The following is a 13,203-nucleotide window of genomic DNA, read 5'->3' on the forward strand; positions in this document are numbered from 1 at the left end:
AGTAGCCTTTTTCTATAGTTAATTGAGACGAGCAGCTCTCGCAATCCTATGTGAATGTCACTTGTCCCGTTAATAGGGACGCAATCGCCGGGCAGATTCCAAGGGCTGACGTATCAGCCTCCCGAAACGCACCACGAAAGCGCGAACAATTTAGAGTTGGTCCTTTTAGTGCACCAGCGAACGCCGGTTGTGGTCCAAAGACCGAGTCAGAGCCAATAGTTGATAACACAAACAAAATATATTTTCAGTTAAGGCAGTACAAGCATCACACAAACATGCACACTCGGCTGGTATCAGTTACAACTTCACGATATACTATATCGTGAAGTTGTAACTGAGTTGTAACTATATCGTGAGTTGTAACGCCATCTGAGTGACTCAGATGGCATTAACACAACGGGAACTAAACAAACAGATCACGCGCTGCAAATGCAATCTCATGCATTACAACCTATTCAAGAACAGTTAAAGTCCTGAATATTCAACAACGTATCCAGTCCACAATTCTTGGACGCAACTTGAATGCTTCTCTTGCAGGAAACACTCACACAAACTCCAGCGCTGATCGCAGTCGTTCCCTCCGTCGTCGGTCCCGATTGTTTCTCTTCTAGGAAACACTCCCGTAACTTGCCACTGCTCACTCGGCGTGAACATCCGATTCTTCCAGATCGACGATCGACTGACCGCACAACATCATAAATACGTCTTCTTTGGCCGTCGGAAGCACACTCAACATAACTTCACCATCTCCGGACCGACTGACTGCCTCGCTGGTCATCGGTGCACGCTTATATTCCCTCTCCCCCGGCTTCTAGAAATGTCGGGAGTGTTCTTCGGCGTGCAGCACAGCCAAAGCTAGGGAAAGGGCGAGATTTTTTTCATCGGTTCCAATCACGGCGGCGTCGCTCGGCGTTGCATCATGCTTTCCTTCGCGACCTTTCGAGACTTCCTTGCGTTTGATCCGAGGCGGCTGGTTGTCTACGGCTGTTTAGAGTGGGCGAGGAGACGCGCCGCGCCGGCGTCTTTTAATACTTGTTTTTTTCGTTGCGCGCGCTTGTTGAGCGAGCGGCTGGCGCCGTGCTTTCCCGCTGCCGTTTGAAAGCGGCCGCGCGCGCGCCTTAATGACGCGCTCGTTCGTGACACTGACTGAATTCACCGCATGTGCATACGCACCGAAATAGGCTTATTCGAGGCGGCACTGTTGCGCGATGTAATATCGTGTGTAGAAATAGGCGTGCCTTACTGGTGCAGGCGACACCGGTTTCTACACGCCAGACGGCCGTTTCTTCGTGTGCGGCCGGTTGAAGGAGCTCATCAAGTGCATGGACCAGCAGGTAGCTCCCGCCGAGCTCGAGGAGGTACTAGCTGCGGACACTGACGTGCGGCACGTGGTCGTGGCCGGTGTACCGCACCCAGAGTACGGTGAGGCCGCGCGCGCCTTCGTCGTGCTCGAGCGCTACCTGGGGGACGACAAGGAGGAAAGCAAAATCGCTGCCAGACTTCGTGCTCTCGTTGCCGGTGGGTGGCTTCTATCTACACGTGTTTGCCAGTAACGAGATAAAGCTGGTCGCCGAGTTGGATGGGCGCGTGTGAGGATATCTTCTCTGGTTCGAGCTTCGGCAGCTTCGAAAAATTCCACCTACTTATTTTATTCAATGACGTGAGGGACGGTCTATACGGTTGCACAGGCTCGTCTACTATTAGGGTGAACACGGCTCAGCGTGGCTGCACTCCGCGAAGCGCCAGTGAATCTGGCCAGGCCACGCAGCGGCGCAGGCGCACAGGGTGCTTCGCGTCGTCTGCTACCGCGCTGGAGCGCGCCGGTCTTGCTTTGCGGTAGAATACAGCGAGAGCGGCGCGTGCCTGTGCGCCTAGCGCTTCGGTTCGATGCGCCGCTGCGACGGATCGCTCCGCGGAGCGCAGCCGCGCTGTGCCGTGTTCACCCTATAGAGTGGACGAGCCTGTACATGTCTTCGATGACGTGCTTGAATTGAGCGGCATTAGCCGGTAGCTCACATCATATGGGGGGTCATTTAAGTCCTTCGGAGTATGGCGAAAAAGAGAATGAAGGTGGGCTGCAAAACTTCCTTGCAGACTAGTTGGTTCACACTGAATTACTGATATGCTGCGCAAGTAGAAAGAAAGAAAAACTGTACAGAGCTTCGTTCGTAAGTTCGGGTAAGGTATACAGTTCGGGCATAAGACGGCTAAATGACCTTTGAGTGAGTTGTGCGCATTGACGTGCGGTGAGCTGGACGGATCGCATGCATTAGGCGAGCTGTGATTAATGCAACTTGTGAAAGAGACAGAGCCAGTAAAATTTTGCCTGTACATTGCAACTTCGAAAGGCTGGCACTGAATTTAGGGTCCGTGAAACCGTAGAATTAAAAGAGAAGTGAGAATAATTATTATTTCGCGCGCTTTTGTATAGAATCAATATCTGTAGATAGGTTAGATTGATGGGGATCCCAGATTACGCAACCGCATTCTGGTTTCGAATGTATGCTAACAGTGAATAGAGCTAAAAGTTTTACTAAAGAAGCAGCAAGACGCAAGTGGCGGTTTAAAGGGACCGTCTACCACTTGGAAAAATTTTTCTGATTGTGGTGAAATTGAGAAGATCGTTCGTCACATCGGCGGCAACGAGTATGCTTTTGTCCCATAAAAAAGGAATTATATATTTAATTTGATGTTGAAAATTGTGAAAGAATGACCGCTATCGTCACCCAACGGCGATGTGGTTCACTCTACTGGTAGGACAGGAAATCCTCGCAGGTAGACTCATTTTGCTTAAAAACGAACATGTATAACTCGAAATTGTATTTTACGCACTTGAGGCAGCTTTCGGTTGCGTCAGGGAGTAATTTTTTGCCTATTTTTCCTCACGCGTCTAAAAAGGCGCCCGGTGGCGCAGCTTGCGGCGCCGCCTTCAATTTTGTCTGTTTCAACTCACGCGCTATTCCATGCGGCCCTCCGCGTTGGTCGTACTGTGCCGCTGTATTGCTGTTAGGATGTCTCACATGTGTTGCGCTGTGAAGGCGTGCATTTATAGTCTCCTTTTGGTGAATCAACTTGGCTTGAATTGCAGCACCAGTGCTAAAATAAATGCATAAACTGCGATTACAGCAAAAGAAGTGTTCTGTAATCGCATAATAAGGCTTCATTTAACCGCTAGCGCGCTGAAAACGACTGTTACATTCATTACATTAGTGTTCAGCGAAAATAATGTAATCCTACAAAAATCACATGTGCTTTCGGTTTTTAAATTTACAGGCACTACAATCGTCATCGCGTCCACCAACCAGTGTTGTGGGCATGTTTCACGCCAATGGAAGAAGACCGAACGCAGATCGAAAAATTCTGTTTTAATATCTGATATCTAATATCTGATATCTGATATCTTCTGATTTATCGTGCTCTTTGCATACAGCCGAAATTAGAATACCTCGACCTTGCGTGCTGAGACACCTTGTGACCAACACGCTATTTCCTTCGAGCTCAGACTCCGTTCAGTGACCCTTGTGACAGCGAACAGGTAAACCCGAACACTTATAAATTATTGCTAGTGTGAGACTGATGAAAGCACAGACAGTTGAAGTTTTTAATACGGCGATTTTTCTAATCAGCTTCACGGACAACACTACTACACGGCTGAACACACAAAAAGAAAAGCGTAACCAAGCTAGTGTACATTGGCAGTTTGAAAATACGTACTATCGTCAATTCAACCAAGCGTATCAGGAGCTTGCAACATTCCCAGCATTATACCATTGCGGCGCTCTTCCAGTCACCGATTTTTATGCATAGGCTCTATGGTGAGCTTTACCTATAGAGCTAGGGATATTAAATCTATACGTTTCATGCAACTTCGGATTTATGCGGTCGCATTTCTCACGGCTTCTTCGTTTTGAAGAAGTGCGTTCAATAATACTCCCGTGTTAGTATACAGCTATCCTTGTACAGAAGGTGTAGTTGCATATATTACGGATAAACGTGGTCGCACCTGTTCATGAAGCGATTTTCCGTCTTACTTTTTTCAGACCAGCTCTCTTTCCACAAGCACTTGCATGGCGGTGTCGAGTTCTTGGAGAGCATTCCGCACACGGACTCCGGCAAAGATTTACGCAGCGCGCTGCAGCAGTCATACGCACAGAAGCGGGTGCTCAAAAACATCCAAGCGCACTAAAATCAATAGACACACCAGTGGTGCCTTACCGAATCCTCGCGGTGTCGGCGGAGTCAACTGAGAGGAAGGGCAGTTTACTCCAACCTATCTCAAGTGTGTTTTTCGTGTGGCGAGGTGGTGTGAGATTTGTTACGCAACTCTATGTATAAGCACTACCTTTCACGGCGCTTACACGATCTTATCAAAAGGCTGGTATAAAACTAACGCATAAAGTAATCAGGCGTATGCCTTCTTCTCACGTTCTTCATAATCAGCCGCCTTTTATCAAGGCTGTACCCATTTTACGTGATTGCATGAGTGGTTGATGCTAAGAATGCATAATGCGCAGTGTGATGCTTGCGGGCAAACACGTAGGCACCTCTCTGAATTTCTTGATTTACATTTAAGTGGCTTTCCGTGGTCTAACCATAACAAGCTAGCCAGAAGTTGACCAATGGTAAATGCAGGGCGCGGAGAAAAGCTTTCATTATTGACTTAATAAAATTTATTGCGTGAGAAATTCTCGTGTGTTCATTTTGGAGTTACATATCGTAAATATAAAAAATTGGAAGTGTTTTAGCTCATTGGAATGCATGAATTCTTTAATGTCTTCACCAAATCCACAGCCTGTGTCAAAGATTTCTGAAAAAAGAAGTTCAACACCAGTTAAGGACAATCTTTAATGACACGCGTGTATATACACACGTACGAACGAAAAATAAGTAGAAATATTAGTTTTATTTTTGTTCGTGCCTGCGTATGTGCACGCGTGTCCAAGAAGGAGGTTGAGCCCCTCTTGAGCAAAGGGAGACTAAGCCCTGGTTCGAGGGCGTTTAGCCGGGATGATTGCCGTCAAATGCTGCGTATGTGGAAGAAACGAGGAACTTTGGTGTGACATCGCAATAAACGCGTCAAGTAGGAGCACTCACACGAACATTTCCGGAGCAGCTGGTTTATTTACACGATGACATTCGCCAAGGTTGGTAGAACATAGCGCAAGAAGAACAGGCAACGTGTGCGAGAGAGAGAGCGAGAAGGGGGATATTTATGGATTATAACGTCAACAATGCCTCGACAATGAAAATAATTCCTCTAGGCAGATATCGTCGCGATCACATATTTTCTGAAACTAAAATATTTTGACACAGTCATCAGGCACTACCACCTCCTATGCATTTTATGCCCCGCTAAACTTGTTTGCGCCTGAGTTAATCCTTCATTGCATTTCACGTCTCGAAATCGCACAACGGGTTACCATGAATGTCACAGTGGAGGAGTCCGGTTCAGTGTTGATCCCTTGAGATTCTTCAGCGCGCACACAAAACATGGTACACGAGCGTTTTCAAAGCGAAACCCTTGTATGACTCATCAGCAAAAAAATCCGGTGTACGGCGTCGTGAACACGAGTGGTACCAAACCGAATCGCGAGTTGGGCTAGTTGGTGGATGTTCATCGTCATATAATCGACAGCGCAACGGGTTAAACACGGACAGAAAGAAGAGAAGGACACAGCGCTGAATCCTTCTCTTCTTTCTGTCCGTGTTTAACCTGTTGCGCTGTCAATTATATTACGGTGGTACCAAAAGTCAGATGGGCCAAATCCGGAGGGTGTGAAGCACTGGGTGACGTGCAGAAAACTTCAGATGGGGGAACTTAACGTAGTAAGCATATGTCCAGTGATTAAAAGCGATGAGTAGTGCATGAGGTGAATCAAATGCGCATTAAAATAAATCAAAAGATAATTACGGATAAATAAGGATGAACCACATGCGAATTTAAAAGGGTACTGTTACAAGAAGAAGAAGATAGTGTTCAATGACGAGAACGGAGGAGAGGACGGCCTGGAAAGCGGGTTTATAGACTGCTACTCCTCACGGGGGTAAGAGGAAAGGGGATAGAGGGAAGTATGATGATAGGCGACTATGGTATAGTACAATGAGTCACTGCACACACACTGTCCTGTGCCGGGACGTGTACTACGCGCGAAAGTTCTTATGCCGTAGCACATGCTCTAAAGATGAGCATCTAAATCTGTCTCGCTTAGAAACCTTAATAGGCATTATAACTGCGTTGGGCGTAGTCTACGCGTTCCCAAGCACCCAAAAGCTTCTCCTCCGAAAAGGTTCGGGTGTCCAGACGATTTATGATGCAATGAAGCGACTGTCTTTTGGTCGCGTATATATGGCACACGCACACGATGTTGTGAATAGTCTCCGACGTGTGACACACACTGCAGTCAGGGCTATGCTCTTGCCCAATCTTACAAAGGTATCGTCGTGTATATGCAACACCCAGCCGCAATTTATGCAGTAGTGTTTCCTGGTCTCTTATCAACCGGAATGGACGCCGAAAAGTACGACCAGAGTCTAGTCTGTACATACCCAGGAATTCGGGACATCGCTTTTAGTTCACCTTTTTTCACACCACGTGGCGTACGGACCTTCAACGTTCAAAATTCGCGCGATGACGCTTGCCGTAGTCGCGCGAATCGAGAAAACCACAATACATAAAAAAAAGCACGACGACGATATCCGCTACAAGCAGCGAGCGCGAACCTAAATCGACGACTGATAACCGCAGCGCATGCAACGAGCGGCCGGTCGGGCTGCTCGACCATGAATCAGCAGTTCTGTTGCAATGAAAGGAGGCTTACATGTCGCTTGGCTGCGCTTGATAACGACGAGCTCTCGAAAGAGCGTGCTGCCCTTCTTCGCATCCCCTGCCTCTTCAATATATTTCGTCCGATTATATTGTTGTTGGCTCCCACGGGTTTCTTAAAAGTTCTAAAGCAAGAACGCCCTTAAGCACTGCTGTTTTTGTAGTGTGAAAAAAAGCTAACTTCCAGAAAATAATACAAGCTTGTGAGGCGGTGATGACGATCGCGGGTTTCAAAATGTGTAGACAGACGCTTGCCGTCCCTAATTTCAGTTGGTCTCAATTTATGAATTCAATATTTTGCACTTTTACAAGACGTCTTGCCGTGTTATATTCGCTGCCCACAGACATTTTTCTTTAAAGCTCAATTACCAGCAGAGGTAAAGCAACAATACCTTTGCAAGCACAATATTGTTCAATGATCTTCTTAAAAAGAATCATTTTAATAAAGTCACCTTAGTTTCAACAGCGCCCTTAACAAGCTCTCGCGGCTATGCGCCCGTGTGTCTGTGAAAAACAATAAGGCCGCCTGTGACATACAGCATGTAAAACCGTATTGCCCATGCGTAGTTGGGGTGGTTTACGAAATACCCCTCAGCTGTGGTAGGACATACATCGGCCACACTGGTCGATGTTTAAATATCCGATTAATGGAACATGAAGTCTCCCTTAACAATGTATCTGGTTTACACCTGCCTTCGCACTGCAAGTCCTGCGCATGCGCGCCCCGGTTTTTCGAAACCAGGGTGCTTGGGAAAATTCGAAACCAGGTGGCCCGAGAATTGTTGGAGGCTTTTTGCATAAATAAGAAGAGTGCCCAATGTGTTAGTGTGCCTTCCTTGAATTTATATCGCAACGAATTGCACTTTTTAGACAAGTCTTGATAACTCAAAGTAGGTTGTCATTCTGTTACCGTGATTGTCAATGTGACTCGCCCATGCGCGTGAAGCTACCTGGAATGCAATGTTCTTTCCAATAAGACAGTTTTTAGTTTGGCACCAGTCCTGTCATTTCTTGTCCTCGTTCCTTTGTACCTCCAAATTTTTGTCAGACCATGCACCAACTAGCCCAAGAACGCGTTTTAGTCGATAACTAAAGACGCCGGAAATCACCGACTTCATTATGCTCATGACATGCTACCCAGGCCGCGTTTTCCTCTCCGCTAAGTGTTGGTGAAAGAGGGATGAAACAGATTAGACTGATATAAAGTATCGTGAAACCCGCCTTCTTGTTTGACTGCCTATGCTGATCTGCAACCCTTCAGGGTGGTCTAGTGAATAAGGTGCTCGACTGCTGACCCGCAGGTCGCGGGATCGAATACCGGCCGCGGCGGCCATATTTTCGATGGAGACGAAAACGCTAGAGGCCCGTGTACTTAGATTTAGGTGTATGTTAAAGAACCCCAGTTGGTCGAAATTTCCGGAGCCCTCCACTACAGCGTCTCTCATAATCATATCGGGGTTTTGGGACGCTAAACCCCAACAATTATTATTATTATATTATGCTGGTCTGTAGAATTGCAGGAGGTCGCGGCTTGAAACCTGGTTCTTGCGGCCAGTTTTATTCTGGACAAAATAGCTTGTGTCTATTTTTACATGGTAAAGTTCGTTAAAAAGTCTCTCGTCAGGACCCATTTAATATTTTCATTACGAGTTTAAATCTTTTGCTTATGTTCGCAAGTGACGTGGAAGGTTCTCGAAAAGCCGTTTTATGTTTATTCTCTGTGTCGTGCCTTTGTTTACCGATAGACAACGTAGCACCTCACGAGGCGATGTTTCTCAAATAGTGGATTACACTGAAAGTTGTTAAAGGCAAGCTGAGCAACCTTCCACGAATATCTTTCTTTTTTTCAGTCAATTAGTTCACTGTTGAGCGTGGAAAAGCGCGCCGAGAGGGGACAGAAAACGAAAAGAAGCACACATACACATCGCTAGTGTGTGTGCAACTCTTACAATAGCGGGGTGTACCCACTATTATAACAGTTGCAAGGCATTGAACTGCCCTGTTACCGTGCTGTTAGAAGGTAAACATTCCTGTCAACACAGGCCTTGTCCGCCTCGGTGGAGCAGTAAATATGGTGCTCGGCTGCTAACCGGAAGGTCCCGAGTTCGATCCTAGCCGCGGCGGTCGCATTTCGATGAATGCGAAATGCTAGGGGCCCGTGTATTGTGCGATGTTAGTGCACGTTAAAGAACACCGGATGGTCAAGTATTCCGGAGCACTCCACTACGGCCTCTCATAATAATATCGTGGTTTTGGGACGTTAAATCCCGGATATTATTAACGCAGGCCTTACCTATACCACGGCGATGGTCTGCAAGTCTGCAAACGGAGTTCTTTCCCTGCATTTCGTTACGTACTGTAGGCAATGTACATACTCGTTCTTCTTACGTGATGAGCCCCACTTTTTTTTCTGTGTTGGTTCGTGGCGCTTCTAGAGTGGCCGCATTGAGCTTCTCGCAATGGGAGCTGAACTGAAGCCACGTGCTGCAGTCAATGACGCTGAAATCAGTGTGTTGCAGTGCGCGACTCACATCTCGCAGAAAGTGTGACCCCCCTCTTAAAGGCATGGCCTACTTTTTGATTATTTTCATACTTAGTAGACACGATATTCGCCTGCTAAGTGACGGACCGAATTTGTCAGAAATCTTATATGATGAAATTCTTCGGTTTCCTCGCATCACTCATTGCCATCGTATCAATCGTACAGTAATGCCAATAAACACTAGAGGGTGCTAAGTAATATCATTAATTAAGAGGGCAGTGTTGTATGGCTTGTGATTTTCAAAGCTCCTAGTGACCCGGTGAGCTTGGAAGCGTGGGCTCGTGCCATGCCAAGGAAAGATCGAAAGCGCACGCCTCGTGACTACGTTTGCGAGAAGAACTTCTCGTAGACAAGGCCTATCATTCGTATAAAAAAAAACGCACTGGGCCCCTTATGCATTAGACTAAGACGACTCGAAGGTGAAAGTTTTCTTCTTGTCGTCATTCGATGTGTCTGTTCTGCCCCACCCTCGTGCAAGAGCTTTCTGCACCTAACGTGGTTTTGCACTGCCTCTGTGATTGGCCAACCGATCACAGAGGCAGTGCAATGCGACAATGTCATGTGATGAAGTCACGTTATGTGACGTCATCATGCCGTCATAATTACGTGATCTTCGGAATGTGTGACGTCATAATAACGTCCCATCGTGATGTCATCACGTGATGATTTTTTGTTGACGCCGCCAACGCCGTGGAAGCAATTGGCTGATAAAGTGTGGCGCTGCTGAGTAGCGAGGTCGCGTGTTCTATTCCCTGCCACGGCGGTCGTATTCCGGCAGGGACGAAATGCAAGAGCACATGCTTACTTAGGTCTGTTAGATGCACGTTCTAGACCCCCGGGTGTTTAAACCTATCACAGAATCTCCCACTGCGGCTTGGCGATAATGACAATGGGGTTATGGCACGTAAAGACCCTTAAAGTATTATTGTTTACGTAGGCCGCTTGGGGGCAACAAAAATAATGCATGAAAAACAACCTCGTACACACGCGTCATCATTAATGCGGGAGTGTCACGCACAAGAGTTCTGCCTAAATTAATATTCTGCATGTTCCATCACAAGCATCTGCTTATCAATAATTCGGAAGTATCCATGTGAATGCGCACATGGATACTTCGGAATTATGCATGCTCTTGCCGCAGGATAAAAAAAATCGAGATATAAAGGGAGAAGGCTATGATATTCCTCTAGTCTTGCTTGCTGTATTCGCTAGGCCATCTTCTGGGGCTGCTGTCGCATCCGAAAAGCTACAGCGCAGTGTGTCCGTATTTTGGCGGTGTACAAGTAAAGAAATGGCTCCTCCTGGTCTCTGTATATATATTTTTTTGCAGTGAGATTGCAAGTTGTGATATCCACAACCCGACTAGACGCTTAATACGAGTGCGGTTTAAACCGATGCACCGTGGAGAAAACAATAAAACAGGTTGAATATAAATGCTTCAAGCTTTCATTTGTGGTAATTCAATTTACATAAACCAACACCAGTTTCACGCCTTAGTAATACTACTACTACTACTACTACTACTACTACTACTACTACTACTACTACTACTACTACTACTACTACTACTACTAATTATTATTATTATTATTATTAGTAGTAGTAGTAGTAGTAGTAATTATTATTATTATTATTATTATTATTATTATTATTATTAATATTATTATTATTATTATTATTATTATTAGTAGTAGTAGTAGTAGTAGTAGTAGTAGTAGTAGTAGTAGTAGTAGTAGTAGTAGTAGTAGTAGTAGTAGTAGTACTAGTGGCGTTTAATGTCCCAAAACCACGATATGATTATGTGGGACGCCGTATTGGAGTGCTGCAGAATTATTGACCACTTAGGGTTCTTTAACGTGCACATAAATCTAAGATTTCTTCCAGTATTTTTATATACGGTTCGTCGACGCCCTGATTCCGTTGTGCCTGAATGACTGCTGCCATCTCGACCTTCTCGTAATCTCTGACGGCTATATATAGGGGTTGGTTATATTCCGCGCATTTCTCTATCACTTGATTGATCGTGTGAATCTGTTTATTGTCGAGTAGCCTGTACGGAATCTTGCTATATTTTTAAATCGCTTGTAGACAACGGACAGTAAGCAGATCGGCATGTAATATTTCAAGCCCTCGACGTCGTCTTTCTTATGAATTAAGGTGATTTTAAAATTATTCCAAGATTCTCGTACCTTCGTCGTCAAGAGACACTTTCTATACATGGTGGCCAGTTTTTCTAAAACAATCTGTCCACCGTCTTTCAACAGGTCTGATGTTACCTGATCCTAACCAGCGGCAATTGCCTCTTTGCGTTCCCTCTAAGGATTTCTTTACTTCCCATGTCGTTACTGGTGGGTTGTCCGATTTCTCTGGCCTACTTCTTACGTTATCGTCCTCGTTGTCCTGGCTACTGTACAGATATTTGTAAAGCTCCTCAGCTATTTTAACTTTCCTATCCATATTGACAGTGACTTTGCATTCCTCATCCCTTAGTGCATACGTCCGGTTTTTGCCTGTGCGCAGTTTCCTCTTGACCCCTTTGAGGCTTCGTCCTGTTCTAGAGATGACCGATAAAAGGATGGGACGAAGTCAGTCACGTGCGAGTCACGTTTAAGACCCCAGCCCTGCAGCAAAAATTAAATAAAACGATACAACGTGGCTTCCTAGATGAAGTCCAGGAGCGCGTCTATACAATTTGCGCATCCACTTGGAATCAACGTCCATCGGCACTGTCGACGAGCGCAAGGTGAGGTTGTGATATTTACAGAGTACTCGAGAAACTGATTAGACCGCATGCGCGTCGCTCGCGCCGCATATACATGTATATAAGAAATGATAAGATTCTAGCGCCCTTCGCTGATACTAACTGCAGTTGTTGCATTTTAGAAACGCTGGTTGTACTTTCACGTGTTTGCTCGCAGGTGAATGCATGCCGTAGATATGTGTAGTCGTGCGCAAGATGAGTCTCTAACACTGAAATTATCTTTGAAATACGCCATAACGGCTAAACGCAGTGAGCAAGCGCAAAACTGTTCATGACACCAAATGCTGAGGCGGAAAATTCTATGGCATTTCAATACGACACATTCGCATTAGTACCTTCCAAGTATTCATGCACTAAACATGAATTCGGTGTTCCGCTCACATTATTGACAAACGAACGTCGTGACGGCACCGGCACGCGATGACGCACATATCGCTTAAGTTCCAGGGCTGGGCAGTATCGCGATACAAGAGTATCGCGATAGTATTTCAGAGATACTTTTGAGTATCTGTATTTCTGTATCGAGATACATTTCCAAAATGTATTTGTATCTCAGTAGTGAAATACATTTTCGATGTATCGCCTGTATCGCGATACTATGCAGGACATGGGTATCTCGTTACATTGTTTTTTTGTGTCGGAAATGAGTTTAGGCGTGTTTTCAATGGTGGAGTGGCGTTTTTTTTTTCTTTTTTGTGCCAAGACAAGCAAAGGCGCGCCGCCGGTCGCCGACAGATAGGGCGGCGATGGTGTCCCCTCAAGCACAGAATGGTCCATGTGGTAAAGCGCGCGACGCCGCAGACGGCAGAATCGCGGGGGCAGTGTTGTCAGCCCCTGCCGACAAAAGTCGCTGTCTCTCAAGGTCAGTGCAGCACGCCTAATTTTTTTCGGGTGCCATGCCATTACTTCGCGACCCCCCGCGCGGATACCGCCTTGGAACAGGCTTTGAAATGCTTCGCGGGCGTTCAGTTCTCAAAGCGGCGGCACTTCCAAAAGCAGTTCCCGTCGCGGCGGATGTGACTAGAAGATGGCTATCTTTGACGCGCTTTCAGCCACCTCTCATATGTCAGGGTACGT

The 13,203-nt window shown here is 46.1% G+C and overlaps 1 protein-coding gene across 1 annotated transcript in view; it reads left to right on the top strand.

The window, feature by feature from the left end:
- Positions 1–4,219, top strand: part of LOC119403289 (luciferin 4-monooxygenase-like) — a 41,969-nt gene extending 37,750 nt beyond the window's left edge. Inside the window, exons 9-10 of the mRNA XM_037670237.2 lie at positions 1,252–1,518; positions 4,041–4,219. Of these exons, the coding sequence (XP_037526165.1) occupies positions 1,252–1,518; positions 4,041–4,186 (413 nt within the window). The 3' untranslated portion in view covers positions 4,187–4,219. The remainder of the gene's footprint in view (positions 1–1,251; positions 1,519–4,040) is intronic.
- The last annotated feature ends 8,984 nt before the right edge of the window (positions 4,220–13,203 follow it).

This window comes from Rhipicephalus sanguineus, chromosome 1, assembly GCF_013339695.2.
Source record: "Rhipicephalus sanguineus isolate Rsan-2018 chromosome 1, BIME_Rsan_1.4, whole genome shotgun sequence".
NCBI lineage: Eukaryota > Metazoa > Arthropoda > Arachnida > Ixodida > Ixodidae > Rhipicephalus > Rhipicephalus sanguineus.